General features: G+C 38.0%; 1 protein-coding gene across 5 annotated transcripts in view; it reads right to left on the bottom strand.

Annotated features, from left to right (window-relative positions):
- Positions 1-22,037, bottom strand: part of ZC3H12C (zinc finger CCCH-type containing 12C) — a 78,197-nt gene that overhangs the window by 55,645 nt on the left and 515 nt on the right. Inside the window, exon 1 of one of the 5 annotated variants that reach the window (XM_055355477.2) lies at positions 16,888-22,013. The exons of 2 other annotated variants lie outside the window; for them this stretch is intronic. In XM_055355477.2, the coding sequence (XP_055211452.2) occupies positions 16,888-16,890 (3 nt within the window). In that variant the 5' untranslated portion in view covers positions 16,891-22,013. 2 more of the 5 variants (XM_055355475.2, XM_055355478.2) reach the window with 2 other exon arrangements.

The following is a 22,037-nucleotide window of genomic DNA, read 5'->3' as shown; positions in this document are numbered from 1 at the left end:
TAGTGGCTCATGCCCATAATTCTAATACTCTGGGATGCAGGGGTGGAAGGATCACTTGGGGCCAGGAGTTCAAGACCAGCCTAGGCAACATAGCAAGACCCCATCCTATGAAAAAACAAAATAGGCCAGGTGTGGAGGCTCATGCCTGTAATCCCAACACTTTGGGAGGCCAAGACGTGTGCATCACTTGAGGTCAGGAGTTCGAGATCGGCCTGGCCAACGTGTCAAAACCCCATCTCTACTAAAAATACAAAACTTACCCAAGTGTGGTTATGTGAGCCTGTAAACCCAGCTACTCAGGAGGCTGAGGCAGGAGAACTGCTTGAACTGGGAGGCAGAGGCTGCAGTGAGCCAAGATCACGCCACTGCACTCTAGCCTGGGTGATAGAGCGAGACTCTGTCTCAATAATAAATAAATAAATAAATGAAAAAATAAAATAAAAATAAATAAACTAGCTGGGTGTGGTGGTGCATGGCTGTAGTTCCACTACTGAAGAAGCTGAGGCAGGAGGATCGCTTGAGCCCAGGAGTGCAAGGCTGCAGTGAGCCATCATCGTGCCACTGTACTCCAGCCTGGATGACAGTGTGAAATCCTGTCTCTAAAAAATAAATAAATACATAAAAATAAAGAAAATGAGAAGTGAAACCTTCATTTCAGTTTAACAATATAGATGGTGGATAGCGAAAAATTATTATAAAATAAATGGCTATAGACAAATTTAGAGCAGCAGTACCCTCCCACCTCTCCTATAATTTCATTAACATTTAAATTTCTAGCCACAGAATTCCCCTAAAGTCACAAATTGCTACACTTTTCAGTTAGCTTTCTCCAAAGATCTATAAATTATTGAAAAGTTAAAGCCATAATATTTTTACCCCTAAAATAACTGTTAACTAAAAATCATTTGTGTAAAAAAATGATCCTTGTGAATGAGGAGTTTATTTTATTGACAGTGGTATAATTTAGACATATAACTTAAACATAAAATACCTTAGTTCTTGGGGCATTTTAGAGACATGAGCTAGTTGATCAAATTTTACTTCAAGATTCTATACAAATAATACACTTTTAAAGTAATACTTTCATGAGTAGCAGAAAAATAGCAGCATGGTCCACTATTATCCAGTCAAACTAAATGAAAGGTTAAGCCAGTATCCAATGAATTAATTTACTCACGGAAGAAACATTTATCTGAATGCCTACTATGAGAAAGAGATGATGCTTAGTTAAAGACGGAGGTTACAAACATGAATACAAGTTGCTATTCTTAAGAACTATAAAATGTATTAAGGAAACCAGATAAATGAATATCTGTAAAACACAGGGGATGCCTGCATATAGGGGTATGTCATAGAGTACAAGAGACAAAGACTTTGCTTCAGATTTGGGAAGCCTCTGAGAGGTGACATATAAACTGAGTATACAATGACAGTGACAAACTATTCCTATATTCCCTATGGTATATGTGTCTGTGTTAGGTAGAAGGAGGGGGAGTAAGGTGAGGCAAAGAAAAAAAGGATTGTTGCCCAGAGAACAACAGGATCAAAGGTCCAGAGGTGTGAGAGATGATACAACATACAGAAAACTGTGTGATGAATACTCCCGGAGAAGCGGCTAGTCAGTCAGGATGTGGCTGGTTCATGGAAAGTCTATAATGCTATACGGAGTTTCACCTTTGGTAGTGGGGAACTACTGAAGGTTTCTGAAAAAGGGAATAGTGTTCTTCTACCCACATTTTAGAAAGGTAATGGGAACCACTGAAGGTTTCTGAGTACATATTTCTATTTTAGGATGACAACTCCAGCTGTATTAGTTTTGGGGAGGCAAGAAACTCAAAGATGACAATTTAGGAAGGTCTTATAATAGTCCAAGTAAAAGCTGACTAAGTTACCTAAAGTTATGCAGAAAAAAAGAGAAACAAACATGATATATTTTCTAAGATAGAGCCAATGGGTTGAGTCAGGATTTGATACTAAAGACAAAAGAGGAAGGAGTTATAAAATAACTGATGGCACAGAGAAGAGGATGTGGGTCAAGGTTACTAATGGTCCCTGAGAGAGCTATTTCTGCAAAAGGAAGAGAGATGGGATAAACAGGCATATTTTTGTAACATGGACCCCTTTCTCAGTCTAATGAAGTCTACAGACTTCTTTTCAAAGCAAGGCTTTTCAATGCATAAAACAAAAACATAGGATGAATTGCAAAAGAAGCCAATTATATTATAGTCCTCAAAATATTAAAAATTGTGGTACAGTAAAATATGTGCTTTTTACTAACACATTAAAATAACAAGATGTAGCAGCAAATCTATTCACATGATTTTGACATAGTTAAAAGTGTAAATATTTCAGGATATTTGTTTCAACTGTAATATGTAGGGAAATATCATTTCTATGGGTGAATACTGCTATTAACATTGGGTTTGTTGCTTACATTCACAATTAAGGGAAATGCTAAATTTCAATTAGAGGTTGTAGAAAAAAAAGATGAAAATTTTTTCCCATACTCAACATCATACAATCTCCAAATTCTATCTATCGACTCTTTGGAGAAGCATGGAACACAGGTTAAAAACTCCTAGCTAAGAAATAAGTATGTGCTAGAGAGAGATGACAGCATATGTTTGGCAGGAAAAGAATAAGATATAGAAGGATTATTTTGGGGATGGCGGGGAGGGATAGGAACAGTTTCAAAAGACTTTTTTTTAAATCTTTTTTTTTGGGGGAGAGGCGATAAGAACTTTAAACCAGGAGACTGGATTCAGTGGGGCAGGAGAGATGACGGCTATATGCATGCACATCTGTGTATGAATGAGTTAATGAATCAATTAGAACAACAGAAAGAATAACTTACAGAAAAAAGAAGGAATAGCAGTGAAATGGGGAAAAACAATAGACTTGGTTCAGTCAGGCAACCATTGGCTTTCCCTCCCATAATTCTCTGCCAAAACCAACCACTCTCAACTCTGCAGTCCTTCTTGGCCTCTACAACACCCAGTGGGCCAGGACTGACTGGGAGTGGAGAGTGAAAGGCAAGGAAAAGGGCCTCTGGCAGGCAACTGCCAGTTATCAGAAGGAAGCAGGAGGTTAACTTCTGTGGCTCTTCTACCTCCTTTTCTAGTCCTTTAATCCTTCTCAGCGCTTAATGCTGCCATTTGGCAATCTAAATACTTTATTCCTAGTTGCTCCTTCCATTATCTCTTCCACCAAAAATCAAAATTCCAAAAGGGATCGGGTGTGGTGGCTCATACCTATAATCCCAGCACTTTGGGAGGCGGAGGCAGGAAGACTGCTTGAGCCCAGGAGTTCCAGACCAGCCTGGGCAACATGGCAAAATCCCATCTCTACAAAAAATTAGCCAGGTGTGATGGTGCACATCTGTAATTCCAGTTATTTGAGAGGCTGAGGTGGGAAGATTGCTTGAGCCCGGGAAGTCAAGGCTGCAGTGAGCCAAGACAGTGCCACGGCACTCCATCCTGGGCAACAAAGCCAGACCCTGTCTCAAAAATATATGTATATGTTCCAAAAGGAAGATCAGTGAAGGTGTTACGATGCTTACATGACTAAGGTAATTAAACATCTATATATGTGAAGGATGTTTGAGGAGGGGATGTAAATGCAATGGATATTATAAGGACAGCAGTCCTAGTATGTTCCTGGTCTGTGGACCTCCTTCCTTATCCCTGCACCTTTCCTCCTCTATGCCTGTGTATGTTCACATGCATGACTGTTCATGTGTACATGTGTGCATGTGTGCATGACCATGCACATGCACTGAAAGATGGGGATGTGGGGAGGATAAGAGCAGCTTACCCTATTTCTCATTTGCGGAAAAAACTTTTACTCCATTGGATTTGGTAATCAAAAAGCTACTGGGGGCCAGGTACAGTGGTTCACGCCTGTAATCTCAGCACTTTGGGATGCTGAGGTGAGAGGATGGCTTGAGCCCAGGAATTTGAGACCAGCCTGGGCAACACAGAAAGACTCTGTCTCCACAAAAACTAAAAAAAAAAAAAAAAAAAATTAGGCAGGCCTGGTGGTGTGTGCCTATACTCCCAGCTACTTAGGAAGCTGAGGTGGGAGAATCCTTGAGCCAGGGAGATTCAGGCTGCAGTGAGCCGTGATCGTGCCACTGCACTCCAGCTGGGGTGACCAAGACTTTGTCTCAGAAAAAAAAAAAAGCTACTAGGGAAGCAAAGATCTGGCAATTAGACAAATGAGTCAAGTCTTCGGAACTGGTGTTGCTAAAATAAGTTACTGACTTTTATTTTACCTTCTAATTCTGATTTTTTTTTTTTGAGATAACAAAAAAAGTTGAGTAAGAATCTATCACACATTGAAGGATATGAGAATTCTATACACTGTATATAGGTTTATAAATTATTTCAGGATTTTGATCATATGTAAATCCATGTTTAACTGTCCTGCTCACATTAGGTGTATACCATCAAATAAGTATCCAATCTAGTAAAATGCACATTCATTTGCTATCAAAGTAGGAAATAAACAGTTATGATCTACCTGTTATCGTGAGGAATGCTCAGGCCCAAGACTCAGCACCTGGTAGCACACTTGCCAAAGTAACACTCTGGCTTCTGGCTGTCACTCAGGAGTTCCAAAGTGCCTTCTCCACCTGCCACATCTTCACTCAGGTGCTATCACAGCACGGGATGATCTCGAAGCTAAGCTGCAGCTGCCAACCTGGTATGTGCTTCCCAGACATCCAGGCCAGCAGTACAATTTCCCACCTCAACCAAATCCACAAAATTAATTTTGTTAAGTTTTTTCTTATAAGCTGATTCCAGATTTTTCTTTAAAAATCATACTTTAAATTATACTACCTACACTCTGAAGCTAGTCTTTCTTTTAGTACAGAATATCTAATTTGTAGAATCTAAATTTGCCTTCAAAGATTAGCTGCTTCTTGTTCCCTACTCATGTTCTATTCCAAAGAGGGGTTTGAAAGACCTTAGGACCAGTCAGAGGCTCTCTCATTAATGTACTCAGAAGAAGTGACAGAACACTAAAGAGTAGGAAACTTAATGGGAAATAAAAGGGCAGTGATTTGATGCATTAGTTGTCTGTTCATTGTCTTACAGGAATCACTAGAATTGCCACCCTTCTCCATTCTCACGAATGTGGAATAATCTCTATAATTCTACTATTCCTATGGCAGTTTATTCATTCCATCCATAAGCAGGACAGGAAAGAGGAGTTAATTATTATTTCCTAAGCTTTAAAATCTTGAGTGTGAGGGTGGAGAGTATTCAGAAGTGCTCCTGGAAATACTATTAAACTGGTAAAAAAGAGTACAGTGGGGGCCAAAGAAAAGCCATAGGTGCTGGCTCAACTTCCAATCCCCAAGAAATCCTATAAAACCCATAGAAAGGAGCATACTAGGGCCAATCAGTGTGGAGAACTATTAATATCACAGGGAAACTCCATTTAAGGAACTCAAATATTTTTAAAACAAACTAGGAAAAATACATTTATTTTGAAAGTTGCACCATCCCTATCCTTACACAAAAAGGACAAAAAGCCCTGACAAGCAGAAGTTTTATTTCTCTTATCCACAGGCCTTAAATAATGAGATGGCATTAAACTCCAGGGTTTAGGTGTTTAAACAACAACAACAACAACAAAAGCAACCCCTGTATCTCAGGTATTCACGTAATAATTTACTGTGGGCTGCTTGACTTCAAAGTTGAGATTCAGGCAAACATTTGTGCCTGTAACTTTTGAAAAATAACTTTTTCAAGGCATTGAGGAAAAACTCAAACCTGGAAAATAGAAATATACTCTCATCATGATGCATAAAAATGAGAAGTTAGAGGCAGATAGAAAGCCAAAAACAAACCAGCCAACCATCTAAAAATCCCACTATCTGCAAATTAAAATGCTCTTCCAAATAACTGTAGTAAAAAGAAATAAAAATTACAGACTATTTAGAAATGAATGACAATAAAATTATAGCCTATGGGATATGGCCAAACTGACAAAGAAAAATTTATGTTGTAAATGCATCTAATAGAAAACAAGAAACAAACTAAATAAAATATTTAAGTTGGAAGTGTTAAAATGAGCAGACAAACCAAATAAAGGTGAACAAAGGCATAAAATTAAAAGCAGAAATAAATAAATTAGGAAGCAAAATTAAAAAGTAAAACCCATTAACAAAATGGAAAGCTGGTAATGAATGATGAAGGAATGAATGAGTGAATAACCTCCAAAAAGTATGACCAGGAGGTCAGGGAACTCCACAAATATATAACATTACCATTGTAATATTCAATGAGATGAAAGGGATGCTTAAAGTGTGCCATTTCTGCATAAATCTTTATGCCAATAAATTAAGAACCTATAATCAAAGCTGACTTGGGAAGAGGTTATAAATATGAATAACCACGGAAGGAATGAGAGCTTTATTAAGGATTTATATACTCGATTCCATTCCTAACAAAGAATCCTTTACCCACAGATTCTACGGACATGCTATAACAAAACTCGAAGCATCTAACAATTCCTATGTTTCTTAGATTATCTTACAACACTGAAGATTGAAGGCATCCCAACTGGTCTATGAGGCTAGCCTAACTGCTGACAAAGCCCAACAAAGATGGCACCCAAACTAACCAAATACATGAATAGATTAATCTTATATGCAAAAGTTCTAAATGTAAGAAAGAAATTATACAGTATATTCAAATTATAATAATATACATTAACCAGGTAGGTTTTATTCTATGATAACAGATTTCCTAATATTGAACAACTTTGTTAATTCAACGTGTTGCATGTATTGGTTAACAGCTCTTAAACTGGATTCAGTGTGGAAGATGAAGGAAGTATCAAGAACTTCTAGATTTTTGATTTGAGCGGCTGAGAAGAAGGTAGTAACATTTAGACTTAGAAAGGAACAGATTTAGAGGGATAAAAATTCTGTTTTAGATAATTTTAGTTTCAGATACCAATAGCTATCCAAGTGGAGCGGTCCACAAGACAGCAGTGTACAAGAGAGAAGTCAGGATCGGAGATATAAATATGGTAGTCATCAGCACATGGATGGTATTTTAAAATACAGTATTGGATGGACTATTTTGGAAGAGTGTAGAAAAAGAGTCCAGGAGCAAAATTTTAGTAACTTAAGAATAGGAAGACATTACCTAAATTTGTGAATACCTTATTTTCATGTAGTATATATGCCACTAAACTTAATCATTTTTTACATGCTAAATTAGGACTTCAGTACAAAAACTATTTAATAAAAACCTCATGCTATCATGATATCACATATGTGGTTTGTCTGCCAGCCTCTGAAAAGCTCCATTTCAATAGCACTGTCATTTTTGGTGTTTGTAAATTATCTGAACCTTTTTTGAGAGAGCAGGAGCTTTCAAACAGTGCTCTTGCAAAGATATCTAAGGAGCCAGGTAAAGACGGCATGAAGATCATGATCTTAAGACTCCATTAAGGCCAGGCATGGTGGCTCATGCCAGTAATCACAACACTTTAGGAGGCCGAGGCAGGAGGATTGCTTGAGCCAGGAGTTCAAGAGCAGCTTTGGTAACACACTGAGACCTCATCTCTACCAAAAACAAAACAAAACAAAACAAAAAAAAGCCGGGTGTGTTGGCACGCATCTGTGGGCCCAGCTACTCAGGAGGCTGAGGTGAGAGGATAGCTTGAGCCCGGGAAGTTGAGGCTGCAGTGAGCCATTATCGTGCCACTGTGCTCTAGCCAGGGTGACAGAGAGACACTCTGTCTCTGAAAGGCTGGGTATGGTGGCTCACACCTGTAATCCCAGCACTTTAGGAGGCCAAGGCAGGCAGATTGCTTTAGCTCAGGAGTTTAAGACCAGCCTGGGCAACATGGCAAAACCCTGTCTCTACAAAAAATGGAAAAATTGGCCAGGTGCAGTGGCTCACACCTGTAATCCCAGCACTTATTGAGAGGCCAAGATGGGCGGATCACCTGAGGTCAGGAGTTTGAGACCAGTCTGGCCAACATGGTGACTCTGTCTCTACCAAAAACACAAAAATTAGCCAGGTGTGGTGGCGGGTGCCCGTAATCCCAGCTACTCAGGAGGCTGAGGCAGATTTGCTTAAACCCGGGAGGTGGAGGTTGCAGTGAGCCAAGATTGCACCATTGCACTCCAGCCTAGGCAATAAGAGCGAAACTCTGTCTCAAAAAAAAAAAAAAAAAAAAAGGAAAAATTAGCTGGGTATAGTGGCGTGTGCCTGTTGTCCCAGCTATTTGGGAGACAGAGCTTCCGTGAGCTGAGATCATGCCATTGTACTCCAGCCTGAGTGACAGAGTGAGATCCTGTCTCAGAAAAAAACAAAAAAAAAAGACTTCATTTGAATAAATGGTTTTGTACACACTGTATCATTTACCTTTACTCATATTTTATAGATATGGCATAAAAAACGAACAACAGTGATAAAAATAGGTCTCAAAATTTATACCACTGACACAAGCATAGAATCATTAAAATTTCAGTTAAATCCTTCCTGGATTTAAACTGATTGACAATATGTTCAATTCAAAAAGAGACCACGTCTTAAATACTGAAAATATATTGTTGAAGATGCTTCACGAAAGATACTTAGGGATTTAATAATTTAAGGGAATCCCTCTAGGGCATGTAAGCCTATTTTTAAGTTTATCACATTTGACCATTAAAGGTATTTTCAGAACATGTGTATATAAGCAGGAGATACCTGTGTTAGAAAACAAGAAGTCCTATTAAAATTGGAAAAAAAAAAAAAGGCTGAATGCCTACTACTAACCAACACTGTTCTCTGATTTCAGCCAATGCAATAAGACAAGAAGAAAAAAGGTATGAATTGAAATGCTGAAAAAACCCTGATAGTATTGGGTCATTATTATAGATCCTGAGAATCACGAGACTCAACTGAAAAGTGTTGGAACTAGGTCCTGCAATTGATCTAACAGTACATTAAAGGGTTATTCAGTAAGGTAGCCAGATGATTACATAAAAACAAATAACTTTCTTTTATATCAGCCACTACCAAGTATAAAATATAGCATATAATGAGGAGACATCACATTCATAATAAATGATAGCTAACATTTCTCAAGAATTTAAGTGCTTCGATATATACCATCAAATAATCTCTACAACCATTACCATGACATTACCACGATATGTATTATTATCATCATTTTACAAAGAAAGAAACTGAAGCTTAGGGACATTTTATAAGAAACCTACCCAAGATCACATACATAACCCCCAAGTGTCACAGCAGGAACTCAATCTCCGTCTCTCTGACTGTACAAAATGAGCTTCTTAGCACTATCATGCCCATTCTTATCTATCAAATGAACATAAATAGGCTGTGTGGTGAAACAGTGATGGGTGCAGAGAAATGGACACATACATTGCTGATAGAAATACAAATTAGTATAACTTTTCTAGATGGCAGTTTGCATGACCACATCTAGGAATTTGTTAAAAATATATTCAATAACGTTAAACAGACCTATATATACATTTATCACACTGTTATTACAATTAAAAAACTAGTGACATTTTAATAAATATTTAACAATATAAACATAATTAAATTACAGCACTTAAATATGTTGAATGCCATTCAGCTAATAAAAATAATCTCTTAAAAGGATGTTTATGACACAGGAAGACTCTTATGATATACTGAATGAAAAGCAAGAACCAAACAAAACTATATATGCATATACTTTTAAAAAAGAATGTGTTTATAAAGATTAATCGATTTTTTAAAAGATGAAAAAAAGAACTATAAATTTTAAGTCATCTCTAGGTGAGAATTATAGGTGATTTTCACTATCATTTTATATTTTCTATATTTCACATATGTAATAAAATGCTAAAACAACTCAAAATTTAACCTTAAAAGATAAGCTGAAATAGTCAAAATAATAGAAATGTAGTTTAGAAAACACTTCCCCCATTTGAAACTATTTTTTCATATGCATGATTTAACATACTTTATGCCCATTTTTTTTTGTTACTTAAGGCACTTTTCTATCTTAGCAAAACTAGAAATAATGTATTTTAACCTAAAACAGACATTTTTTGCTCATTTAATATCTGTTCTAGTCATTTAAAATTACATCAAAATTTCATAAAGTATCCAATACATAAGATCATCAACTCAATGAGGCCATCAAAGAAAATGATGCCAAAGATTTTTTTTAAAGTGTAAGTCAACAATGAGGAGACAGCCTCAACTATATGGGAAAACTGTTCCCTGTGAGTGCATAATAAAAATAAATTATAAAATAAAAGCCAAGATTTGAAACAGATTAAATCACGGAATAAGGATAAAATTAAGCCCACATAATTTTGAATAGGAAATGAGTACAGATGACTAAGAACAAAGAACAAAAACTAATTTTAGCTTCACCCTATAAGACATAAAGTAATAGATTTGAAATCTCTTTGAAAAACCCAAAATATAAACTGACATATTAAAAGCAATAAAAGTGAACTTGATTTTATATCTGATTATTTCAATTACTCAGAACACAACTAAGAGCCAATGAATAAGTAGAAAAGCAAAACAAAATCTCTGTTCAATCAAATCAACGACACTGCTAAATCATTTCAGAATATTGAGTGCCTTCTATGTGTCAAGCACTTTTATACTCATTATCTTGAATCACTGAAAACAACTCTTCAAAGTAGATCATGTTTGATGGATAACAAATCAAAGATAAATTGAGATTCTCGCTGAAGGTCACAACCAGTAAATGGCAGAGCTGGGATTTAAATCCAGGTCTACCTGATTTCAGAGGCCCCACCTGCTCTCTCCACACTGTGCAGCCTTTCAGGTCTTCAACCTAGATTATCTGAGTATCCTACAGCTTTTAATTACTGCCTGAACATTTTTTATTTAATATATAATGTTAGCATGTTGTCATCCAGGTTCGCAATCCACAGCGTAAGTCTCTCCTGCAAATTACAGGGAGGGAACGATCATGTCAGCAAGGAACAGCTAACATCAAGGAGACAAGACCCCAAATCACTAACATGAATCCATATAAATTGGTTCCGGCCAGGTGCGGTGGCTCACTCCTTAATCCCAGCACTTTGGAAGCTGAAATGATCCCAAAGTGGATTACATGAGGTCAGGAGTTCAAGACCAGCCTGGCCAACAAGGCAAAACCTCGTCTCTACTAAAAATACAAAAATTAGTTGGGTGTGGTGGTGCATGCCTGTCGGGTAGCTGGTCCATAACCCAGCTACCCGAGAGGTCGAGGCACGAGAATTGTGCTGGGAACATCTGCCCCGGGAGGCAGATGTTGCAGTGACCCAAGATCGCACCACTGCACTCCAGCCTGGGTAACAGATTAGAAGTGGAGCCTAAAGATATGACTGAATTGCTGCAATCTTATGATATTCTCAAAAAAAAAAAAAAAAAAAAAAGAATTGGTTCCTGCTGCCCCCTAACATCTAAAGCAAACAAAAAGCATAACAAGTATTGCTATGCCACTTAGGCTAAATTAGAAATCTCAGTAACCGCCGGGCGTGGTGGCTCACGCCTGTAATCCCAGCACTTTGGGAGGCCAAGGTGGGCAGATCACGAGGTCAGGAGATCGAGACCATGCTGGCTAACACAGTGAAACCCCATCTCTAATAAAATACAAAAATTAGCTGGGTGTTGTGGCAGGCGCCTGTAGTCCCAGCTACTGGGGAGGCTGAGATAGGAGAGTGGCATGAACCCGAGAGGCGGAGCTTGCAGTGAGCCGAGTTCGCACCACTGTACTCCAGCCTGGGCAACAGAGCGAGACTCTGTCTCAAAAAAAAAACAAAAAACAAAAAAAAAAACTCAATAACTTGGGCCAAGCTACTTAACATCTTCAGGCATCAATTCCATTACCTGGAAGATAAGCAAAACAGTACATACCCAATACAGTTGTAAAACTAAATTAAATAATTTAAGCAAAGCTCTCAATATTGGACCTGGCATAAAGTTAGTACCAATAAATGTTAGCTACTATTGTCTTTCATAATAAGTGAAATCATAGGCTACATATTATTTGAAAGAAGAAAAATATACATGTGTATAAATTCTTCCATTTAAAATAGTTAAAATGTTTTGCTCTTGAAAACTTTAAAGACTACCCTTTTGGAAGATTCACTTTTATAATATTTTACTAAGAGAAGTAAATAAGGTTAATTATATTCTTCGAAGGCAAATGTGTATTGCCCCTCAAGAAATCACACAATGCATTCCAAGTTAAATTTTAAATGTTTGGGTATCAATTCTATCTGCTTGGCAGGTATTATTGTAACCATCTCTTACTCATCCATAGGCATACCTTGGAAATATTGTGGTTTTGGTTCCAGACTGCTGTAATAAAGTGAATGTAATAGTAAAGTGAATATCACAATAGGGCAAGTGATGCAAATTTTCTGGTTTCCCAGTGAATATAAAAGTTATGTTTGCACTATTCTATAGTCTCTTAAATGTGTAATAGCACTATGTCTAAAAAAAAATGTACATGCCTTAATTAAAATCAGTTTATTGCCACAAAATTCTAATGATTATCTGAGCCTTCAGTGAGTCATATTCCTTTTGCTGGTGAAAGGTCTTGCCTCAATGTTGATGGCTGCTGACTTACCAGGGTGGTGGTTGCTGAAGGATGGGGTGGCTGTGGCAATTTCTCAATATAAGATGATAATGAAATTTGCTGTATTGATTTCCCCTTCCTTCCATGAAAGATTTCTCTGTAGCATGCAACGCTGTTTGATAGCATTTTACCCACAGAACTTCTTACAAGGTTGGAGTCAATCCTCTCAAACCTTGCCACTGCTTTGTCAACTAGGTTGAATTTTTGAAATCCTCTTTGTTGTCATTTCCACAATGGTTCACGGCATCTTCACCAGCAGATTCCAAATTAAGAAACCACTGTCTTTGCTTATCCAGAAGACACAACTCCTCATCTGTTCAAGTTTTATTATGAGATTGCAGCAGTTCAGTCACATCTTTAGGCTCCACTTCTAATTCTAGTTCTCTTGCTATCTGTTCCACATTTGCAGTGATTTCCTCCATTGAAGTCTTGAAGCCCTCAAAGTCATCCATGAGGGTTAGAGTCAACTTCTTCCAAATTCCTATTATTGATGCTATTTTGACCTCTTCCCATGAATCACAAATATTCCTGATGGCATCTAGAATGGTAAATCCTTTCCAGAAGGTTTTCAGTGTATTTTGCCCAGATCCATCAGAGGAATCAATCACTATCTACGGCAGCTGTAACCTTAACAAAATATATTTCTTAAATAATAAGACTTGCAAGTCAAAATTATTCCTTGATCCCTGGACTGCCAGAATGGATATTTTGTTAGTAGGCATGAAAACAACATTAATCTCCTTGTAAATCTCCATCAGAGTTCTTGGTGGTACCCTGTCAATGAATAGTAATATTACATACTTTGAAGGGAATCTTTTTTTCTGAGCAGTAAGTCTCAACAGTGGGCTTAAAATGTTCAGTAATGCATGCTGTAAACTGATGTAAACTGATCCAAGCTTTGTTGTTCCACTTATAGAGCACAGGCATAGTAGATTTAATTAATTTAATAGCATTAGGCTGGGCGAGGTGGCTCATGCTTTTAGTGCCAGCACTTTGGGAGGCCAAAGTGGGTGGAACATGAGGTCAGGAGTTCAAGGCTAGCCTGGCCAATATGGTGAAACCCCGTCTCTACTAAAAAAATACAAAAATTAGCTGGACGTGGTGGCGCGGGCCTGTAGTCCCAGCTGCTCGGGAGGCTGAAGCAGGAGAATTGCTCGAACCCGGGAGGCAGAGGTTGCAGTGAGCCGAGATCGCACCACTGCATTCCAGTCTGGGCGACAGAGCAAGACTGTGTCTCAAAAAAAAAAAAAAAAAAAAAAAAAAAAAAAAATAGCATTAATTCCCAAGGGCCTTAGGATTTTTCGAAATGGTAGATGAACACTGAACTCAAAGTCACCAGCTGCATTTGTCCCTTAGAGAGTCAGCTTGTCCTTCAGCCTGTCCTTGCAGTCAGACATTGTCCTCTCCTCTCTAGCTATAAAAGTCTTAGATGGTATTTTCTTCCAATATAACGCTGTTTAGTCTATAGAAAAATCTGTTTAGTGTAGTCACCTTCATCAATTATCTTGGCTAGATCTGGATAACTTGCTGCTTCACCTAACACTCTTGCTTGTTTCCCTAAACTTCACGAACCAGCCTCTGCTAGCTTTGAACTTTTTTTCTGCAGCTTCCTCGCCTCTCTTAGCCTTCATTGAACTAGGGAGAGTTAATGCCTTACTCTGGAATAGGCTTTGGCTTAAGGGAATGTTGTGGCTGGCTTGATTGTCTATCCAGACCATCACCAGCAATACAGAGAAAGTATAGCTGATACTTTCTCCGTATCAACAATAAGGCTGTTTCCCTTTCTTCTCATTTGTGTGTTCACTGGAGTAGCACTTTTAGTCTCCTCAAACTTTTCCTTTGCATTCACAACTTGGCTGTTTGTTGCAAGAGGCCTACCTCTTGGCCTAGCTTGGCTTTCACATGCCTTTCTCTCCAAGCTAAATCATTTCCAGCTTTTGAAGTAAAGTGAGAGAACCTGAATCTTCCTTTCACTGGAACACTTAAGGCCATTACAGAGTTATTCATTGGCCTAATTTCAATATTGTTGTGTCTCAGAGAATAGTGGGGCTGAGAAGAGGAAGAAAAACAGGGCAACGGCTGGTCGATGGAGCACTCAGAACACACACAACACTGCTCGATTAAGTTTACCATCTTCTATTGGCACCCCCCCAAATTACAGTAGTAACATCACAGATTACAGAACATAGATCACCATAACAGATAAAATAAAAATGAAAAAGTTTGAAATATTGCAAGAACTACCACGACGTGACCCAGCAACACAAAGGGAGCAAATGCTATTCGAAAAATGGCGCAGACAGACTTGCTTGACCTATGGTTGCCACAAATCTTCATTTGTAAAAAAAACAAAAAACAAAAAAAGAACCAAAAAGCAATGTCTGTGAAGTGCAATAAAATGAGGTATGCCTGTACTTCCTTTTGTTTATCATACCCACTTACCAGCAGATTCATTTAAAGTACTACATTGCTTTTTGCTGGGCATAGTGGCTCACGCCTGTAATCCCAGCACTTTGGGAAGTGGAGGCGGGTGATCACTTGAGCCCAGGAGTTCAAGACTGGCCTGGGCAACATAGAGAGACCCTGTATCAAAAAAAAAAAAGTACCATATAGCTTTTAATAATAAAAACACATTCATGAAGTATTTACTATATGCCAAACTGTAGAAGAATCAGGATAAAATAATGTGGCTCAGAGTCCTTGCCCTCAGGGAGCCTAAAGACTACTAACAAGGTAAAAATCCTAGGTACAGTATGGTGTACTATCATTATCATTTTGTACTATCAGTTAATTCTTATGACTAATCTATAGGTAGTATTTTCTCTATTGACAGATGAATAGCAGAGACAGAAAGCAGAAAAGAAATGAAGAAGAGTTAACTATCATCTAATATGCAAGTGTTATGGGAAAAAAAGTATTTTGGAAACACAGGGAAGTAAGCAATTACCAATTACTTTTGTGTAGGACTGGGGGATTAGGAAATGTTTGTGATTTTTTTTTTTTTTTTTTTTTTTGAGATGGAGTCTTGCTCTGTCACCCAGGCTGGAGTGCAGTGGCACAATCTCAGCTCATTGCAACCTCCGCCTCCTGGGTTCAAGCAGTTCTCCTGCCACAGCCTCCCGAGTAGTTGGTTTTACAGGCACATGCCACCACACCCAGCTGATTTTTGTAATTGTGATATGTTTTTACTTAAAAATTCATGTACAAATTCTGTAAAGTATAACTACAGGAATAAAAAAAAAAATTGGGTAAATATATATCAAAATATCAACCTGAAGTTATTTCTGGGTAAGGAGATTTTAGGTGGCTTTCATTTTTCTCGGTACTTTGCTTTCCTTAACTAGCTTGTACTCCTTTAATAATTTAAAATATAAGTAGAAAAGTCAGCATTAAAATGAGATATTAATGCTCATCATCAAACTTTGAAATCAAGCACTTTCAAAGTTAATACTTAGTGGCTCAAACTTGGGATGAAATCAGTACTCTGACTCTATGTTAATGGTTATACATATCAATATAACTTTTCTGAAAAGCTTTTTGGCATTAAAAAACCTTCAAGTTTATTCTGTTTTATCACTATTTCTAGGAATCCATCCTAAGAACACAGATGCAGAAAAAGGAATTTCACTGGGCTAGTCAACTAAAGCATTATAATATTAAAATATTGGGAAAAAATACATGTCTAACTGAAATAGTAGAACGATTAAATAACACAACGTTAGAAATATTTTTAAATGTCATGAGAAAATCCTTAGTGTACGTTAAATGAGAGAGCGAAGGTAGGATATCAAGTTCTACAAGTAATATAATTCCAATTATACAGGAAAAAGATGTATCCTTTTAGAACCAAACTCCTAAGAAAGATGACTTCATTATTTTGCTTAAACCTCACAATACTAGACAAATCTATTGACACGTATTAGGTTACACAGACTTTAATACAGTCATGTGTCACTTGACAAAGTTATGTTCTGAGAAATGCATCCTTAGGCTATTTCCTCTTTGTGCAAACATCACAGAGTATACTTACACAAACCTCTAGATGGCTATACAGCCTACTACACTCCTAGGCTATATGGTACAGCCTATGGCCCTGGGGCTACCAACCTGTACAGCATAGTACTGTACTAAACACTGTAGGCAACTGTAACACAATAAGTCTTTGTGTATCTAAGCATAGAAAAGGTAGAGTAAAAATGCAGTCTACAAGATAAAAATGGTACACCTATATAGGGCACTTACCATGAATGAAGCTTGTAAGACTAGAAGTTGCTCTGGATAAGTCAGTGAGTGAGTGGTGAGTGAATGTGAAGGCCTAGGATATTACTGTACATTACTGTAGATTTCATAAACACTCTACACTTAGGCTACCCTAAGTTTATCAAAAATTTTTTCTTTCTTCAATAAATTACTCTTACTGTAACTTTTTTACTTTATAAACTTTTTCATTTTTTAACTTTTGGACTGTTTTGTAATAACACTTGGCTTAAGACAGAAACACATTGTACAGCTATACAAAAATATCTTCTTTCTTTATATCCTTATTCTATAAGCTTTTTTCTATCTAGAAAATTTTTTACTTTTTAAACTTCATTTAAAATGAAGACACAAACACATAGATTAGCCTAGGTCTACACAGGGTCAGGATCACCAAGATCACTGTTTTTCACCTCTACATTTTGTCCCACTGGAAGGTCTTCAGGGGCGGTAACAGGCACGGCACTGTCACCTCCTATGATAATGCCGCCTTCTGAAATACCTCCTGATAGACCTGCCTGAAGCTGTTTTACAGTTAACTTTTTTTCATATAAGTTGAAGGAGTACACTCTAAAATAACAATAAAAAGTATAGTATAGTAAATAAATAACCCAGTAACATAATCGTTCATTATCTTTCTACCATCAGCAGCACCGTAGGTTTGTTTACGCCAGCACCACCACAAACATATGAGTAATGCCTTGTGCTATGACATCAGGAGATGGCTATGACATCACTAGGCGACAGGAACTTTTCAGCTCTATTACAATCTTATGCACCACTGTCACATATGCAGTCTGTTTTTAACTAAAACATGATTATGCAGTGCATGACTGTATTTGTTTTAACAGGGACTTAGCCTGGCTAAATTAATTGGAACCCTCATTCTGCTATTATTAATTGTGGGAACTCGGGTAAGTTATTTAACCACATTGTGGTTCGGTATTCTCATCTGAAAAAAGAGGTACTGAAATACCTCTTCATAAGCAGGTAGTAAGCATTAAATGCATTAATACATGTACAGCACTTAGAACAATACTTGGCACAATAAATGTTTCATAGCGTTCTCAAACTTAAACCACAATGCAGTAAACCAAGTGATATCTAAGCTGAGGGCTGAATAAGGTGTGACCCAGGCAAAAGGTGAGGGAAGATAGTTTAAAATGTTCCAGGTAAGCAGGAAGACCATGGGATTTTCTACTTATTCCATATCCACCCTAAGAGATGTGATACTTATCTTAAAGGCAGAATGCTTTGAATGTTCAGGTATCTGCTGACGAGCTCTGCTTCAGGCTACATTACTGGGCATAAGAATTATTGTCAGTGATGTAATGTAAAACCGTGTACATTATACTTTAGGTGCAATTAGTTTCCATTTTCCCTTAAGAAAGTAAAACAATCCTCTGATGATGCTAAGAATAATTAAACAGAGAGAAATTTGCCGTAATGTTAAATGAGTTCTCTCTAGATTATGGGATTACAGGTGTTTTAAAAATTCTTTATACCTCTCTATATTTTCTAATTTTTTCCACAGTAAGCACATTACATTTCTATAGTCTGAGAAAAGTTACAAAAATCAATAAAAAATATTACTCATTAAGAATGTTTGTTGCTTTCACTGAAAAGTGCTCCTTTTTGTGAACTACACCGCTGTTACATCATTTGCCATGCTGGACTGAAACTGGAGTCTTTTGATTTGTCTCTTTAGTGAACTCAAGCAGCCTGGCAAAAAGACATGGTCCTTGCCTTCAATTTACCAGGCCAGACAGGATTTCTGTATTGTCCTATTACTGTCATACTTTGCAGAGGAAAGGCTTCTCGTCTTACATACTCACTATGCATCACTTAATTTTCAAATGGTGTATGTCAACAAAACAGCATACATGATGACACACTTTTTAGAGAACAAACTAAAAACAGAATCCTATTGAGGCAGAACTTGCACAGTGGTTAAGATCATGGGTTATAAAGTCAGACTGCCTGGGTCTGAACTCCTTTCTGCAACTTACTAGCTATATGACTTTGGGCAAGTTACTCAAACTCAGTGTCTCAGCTTCCGCATCTATAGACTGGGGATAATAGAAGCAATGCATAAAGGTGTTCAGCGGTTAAATGAGATAATGCATGTAGACTTAGCATGTTGTCTGGCACATCAGTGTACAAACATGACTATTACTACGTCACCTATTAAAAACCAAAACAACAGTAGAGAATTGATACCGCCACAACACATATCTGAAGTTATCTTTATACTATCAGATGCCAAAAATTACTATGTGTCAGACATTTAATTTACACATTAATCCTACAAAAATTTTAAACAAATCTTGAATCACCAAGAAATTAGAGATCTATTCTGGGGTGAAATAGATCTTTCTTAAAAAATCACATTCTTGATTGATCATCCTTTCTCTGAACTATTAATTGCAAAACAGCAGCAGAGATTATAACATGTGTTTTGTTGAATCTTCACACGTTTTCACTTTGTAAAGTCATGAGATTTCATATGCTGTAGGTCCATGAGGCATATTAGCACTTAAAACACAAGAAGCTTTGTTAGAACATTTGGTAGATTTACAATCAAACCCCGGAATCTCAATATTTTAGGCTTAAATTTGGAATCCTGATTGAATAAATTTTCATTATTCACTGACCATCTTATTTACTTAATATTGCTCTAATAAAAACTATACTCCAAAACTCTATTTGCCAACTTACCCACTCACTACTCCTATCATCTGCCCATGCCCCATATACTGGACCGCCCACTCCCTGCTTTCCTGCCAGGGTTCACTGACTCATTTGGAAATGACTCCCAACCAGCTCTACCTACTCAAATCCTACCTTTGAGGCACTCCCCAGTACTACCTGAATTTCTCACTTCTTTTTTCACGGAACTTAGTACATTCCACTTAGCATTATGTTCTGTTCATAATCTATCCTTTTAGAGGTCGGGGGCCTTACACAGCAGCTAGAGTGATAATAAGTGATTATTTGCAGAGGGAACAGAAGCAGACCAGTTTCAAATGAGCAATAACTGCAGATTAGTGTTATTCTACGTTCCAACAGTAAAAAGATAAAAACATTCCCTACTTAATATCTTGTTTGTTTCTTTAAAAATGCTATCAAATCAGAATTAAAGAATCCTAAATTTATGTACAAAAACAATGAAACACACTAAGAAGTTATAACAGCAACATTTTTACATTTGTGATAGTAATTAAAATTAATGTAGCAACCACTGTGGTCTGCCAGAATGAAGACCTAGTTGTAGAATGAGAAAAATGTTTTAAATATAAAATTTCTATTAACAACTTGGGATCCAATTTTGCAGACGTTGGTAACCCATGAAAACCTAGCTCCAGAGAAGCCCATAATATAAAATAGGGTATTTTTATATAGTCTGGTCATTAAAACAAAAATTTAGTAAAAGGAAGTGACTAATAAAAACTCCCATCAGTATAGAAACATTCCAAGTTTCTGTTTCCTATCCTTTAACATTTCCCATTATACTAAAATAGTTCCGTTAGACTTCCATTATTAAATAAAGGCTAAAAAACGCCAGTCACTTTGTTGTTGTTTATTTAAAAGTTCATTTTACTTTGGTTATAATGTTTAAGTACTTTTATGGTGACCAAATACTAGAAGTAGAATCTTGTAACTTACTTTGAAAGTAAAATAGACTCTTTCATGTAAAAATATTAAAACATTTTGAACTATGGGTACATAGTCAACAGGCCATTCTATTTTTTTGGTACCATCAAGTAGACAGATTTAGGTAACTGGAAATAAGCATGCCAAATTGTTGAAGAAAACAGGTGAACAGGGGGTCAAGTCCGAAATAGGCATCTTCCTGGGCTTATCACACTAAGATTAATTTTACCAATGTTTGATGAAGCTATCATGTAGTCAAACACCAGAGAACACTAAAATTAAGAAACTGCTACTAAAATTAATCGTACATGTGATTAAATGAATGGAAGTCATACCCTCTAAATCCTAAGTCCATTAAGACAAAAACATTTATAACACACTGTATTTATGACTTCTTGTGGTTCTTGAAAAGTCAAAAATTGTGTTTGAGGTTTATCTTGTTTTCCGTTTATAATATGCATTTTAAAAGTGGAAAAACTCAAGCACGTAACAAGTCAAAAACTGAACAACGTTGCCAAATTTCTAAACATACAATACTTAGCTCCAATTATCTCTGCATCTATTCTAAAATGGTTTAAAAGAAGTCTGAATCAATAAGCGCCTGATGGGCCTGGGATACTCCAATACAGTCTTGTCAACCAATAGGAAAACTTTTCCTAAATCTGGATTCGTCTTTCATCTCTTTATCACAAAACACCGAACACAAACCGAGATTGTTAACGGATAACCAAATGGCAAGAAACCCAGACAGAGTAATCAGTACTTGGATGTTAGGGCTGTTTTTAAGGACTTGAAATGAGACAGCTTAGGGAAGAAAAGCGGGATTCATTTCTCCAAGTTATATTTGTAACACTTCTTAATAGGGAGTTAAAAATGTGAACAGCCGAGCTAAAATGAACGCAGCGTGTAAAAGGGATCTGGACTGGAGCCTGGGGGTGAAGGAGGGACGAGGGGGGAGTGAGGGGCTTTCGTGACGCCCGGCCTGAGGGTGCTGGCGATCTGGATGGAGGGATGGATAGTCAAGTGAATTGCCAGGGCTGGATCCGAGATGCCAAGTGATGTCTCGCCCCACGAGCGCGCGCGAGTCTGAGCCGCTGGGGCAGCGCAGTGTGTCCGTTTCCATCCGCGGCGCCCGAGCCCGCCTCCATGTTCGCGATCTATGCCCCCGGGCGGGCGGGGACCGGTGCCTTAGGCCGCGGGGCCGGGGAGCCCGGCCTCACCTCGCCCGAAATCCCGGCGGGGACGGCGTTGCCCGAGGGGAGGATGCGCCGGGCTTTCCGCTCGGCCCCACCTGAGCGACGGGAGCTCGGTGACTCGACCTCCGGAGCCCGACCCGCCTGGGCCTGGAGATCACACGGCGAGGTCGCTGCGGCCCCGGCGCCCTCCGCCCGGCGCCCGGGCGCGGCCCCGCGGCCCTCCCCACGACCGGCTACCCCAGGACCGCTCTCGCCGCGGTCCGCGCCCCCCACCCCCTTCCCGAG

This window comes from Gorilla gorilla, chromosome 9, assembly GCF_029281585.2.
Source record: "Gorilla gorilla gorilla isolate KB3781 chromosome 9, NHGRI_mGorGor1-v2.1_pri, whole genome shotgun sequence".
Taxonomy (NCBI): Eukaryota; Metazoa; Chordata; class Mammalia; order Primates; family Hominidae; genus Gorilla; species Gorilla gorilla.
Note: the sequence above shows the minus strand (reverse complement) of the source record. Positions and strands in the feature narration are given on the sequence as shown.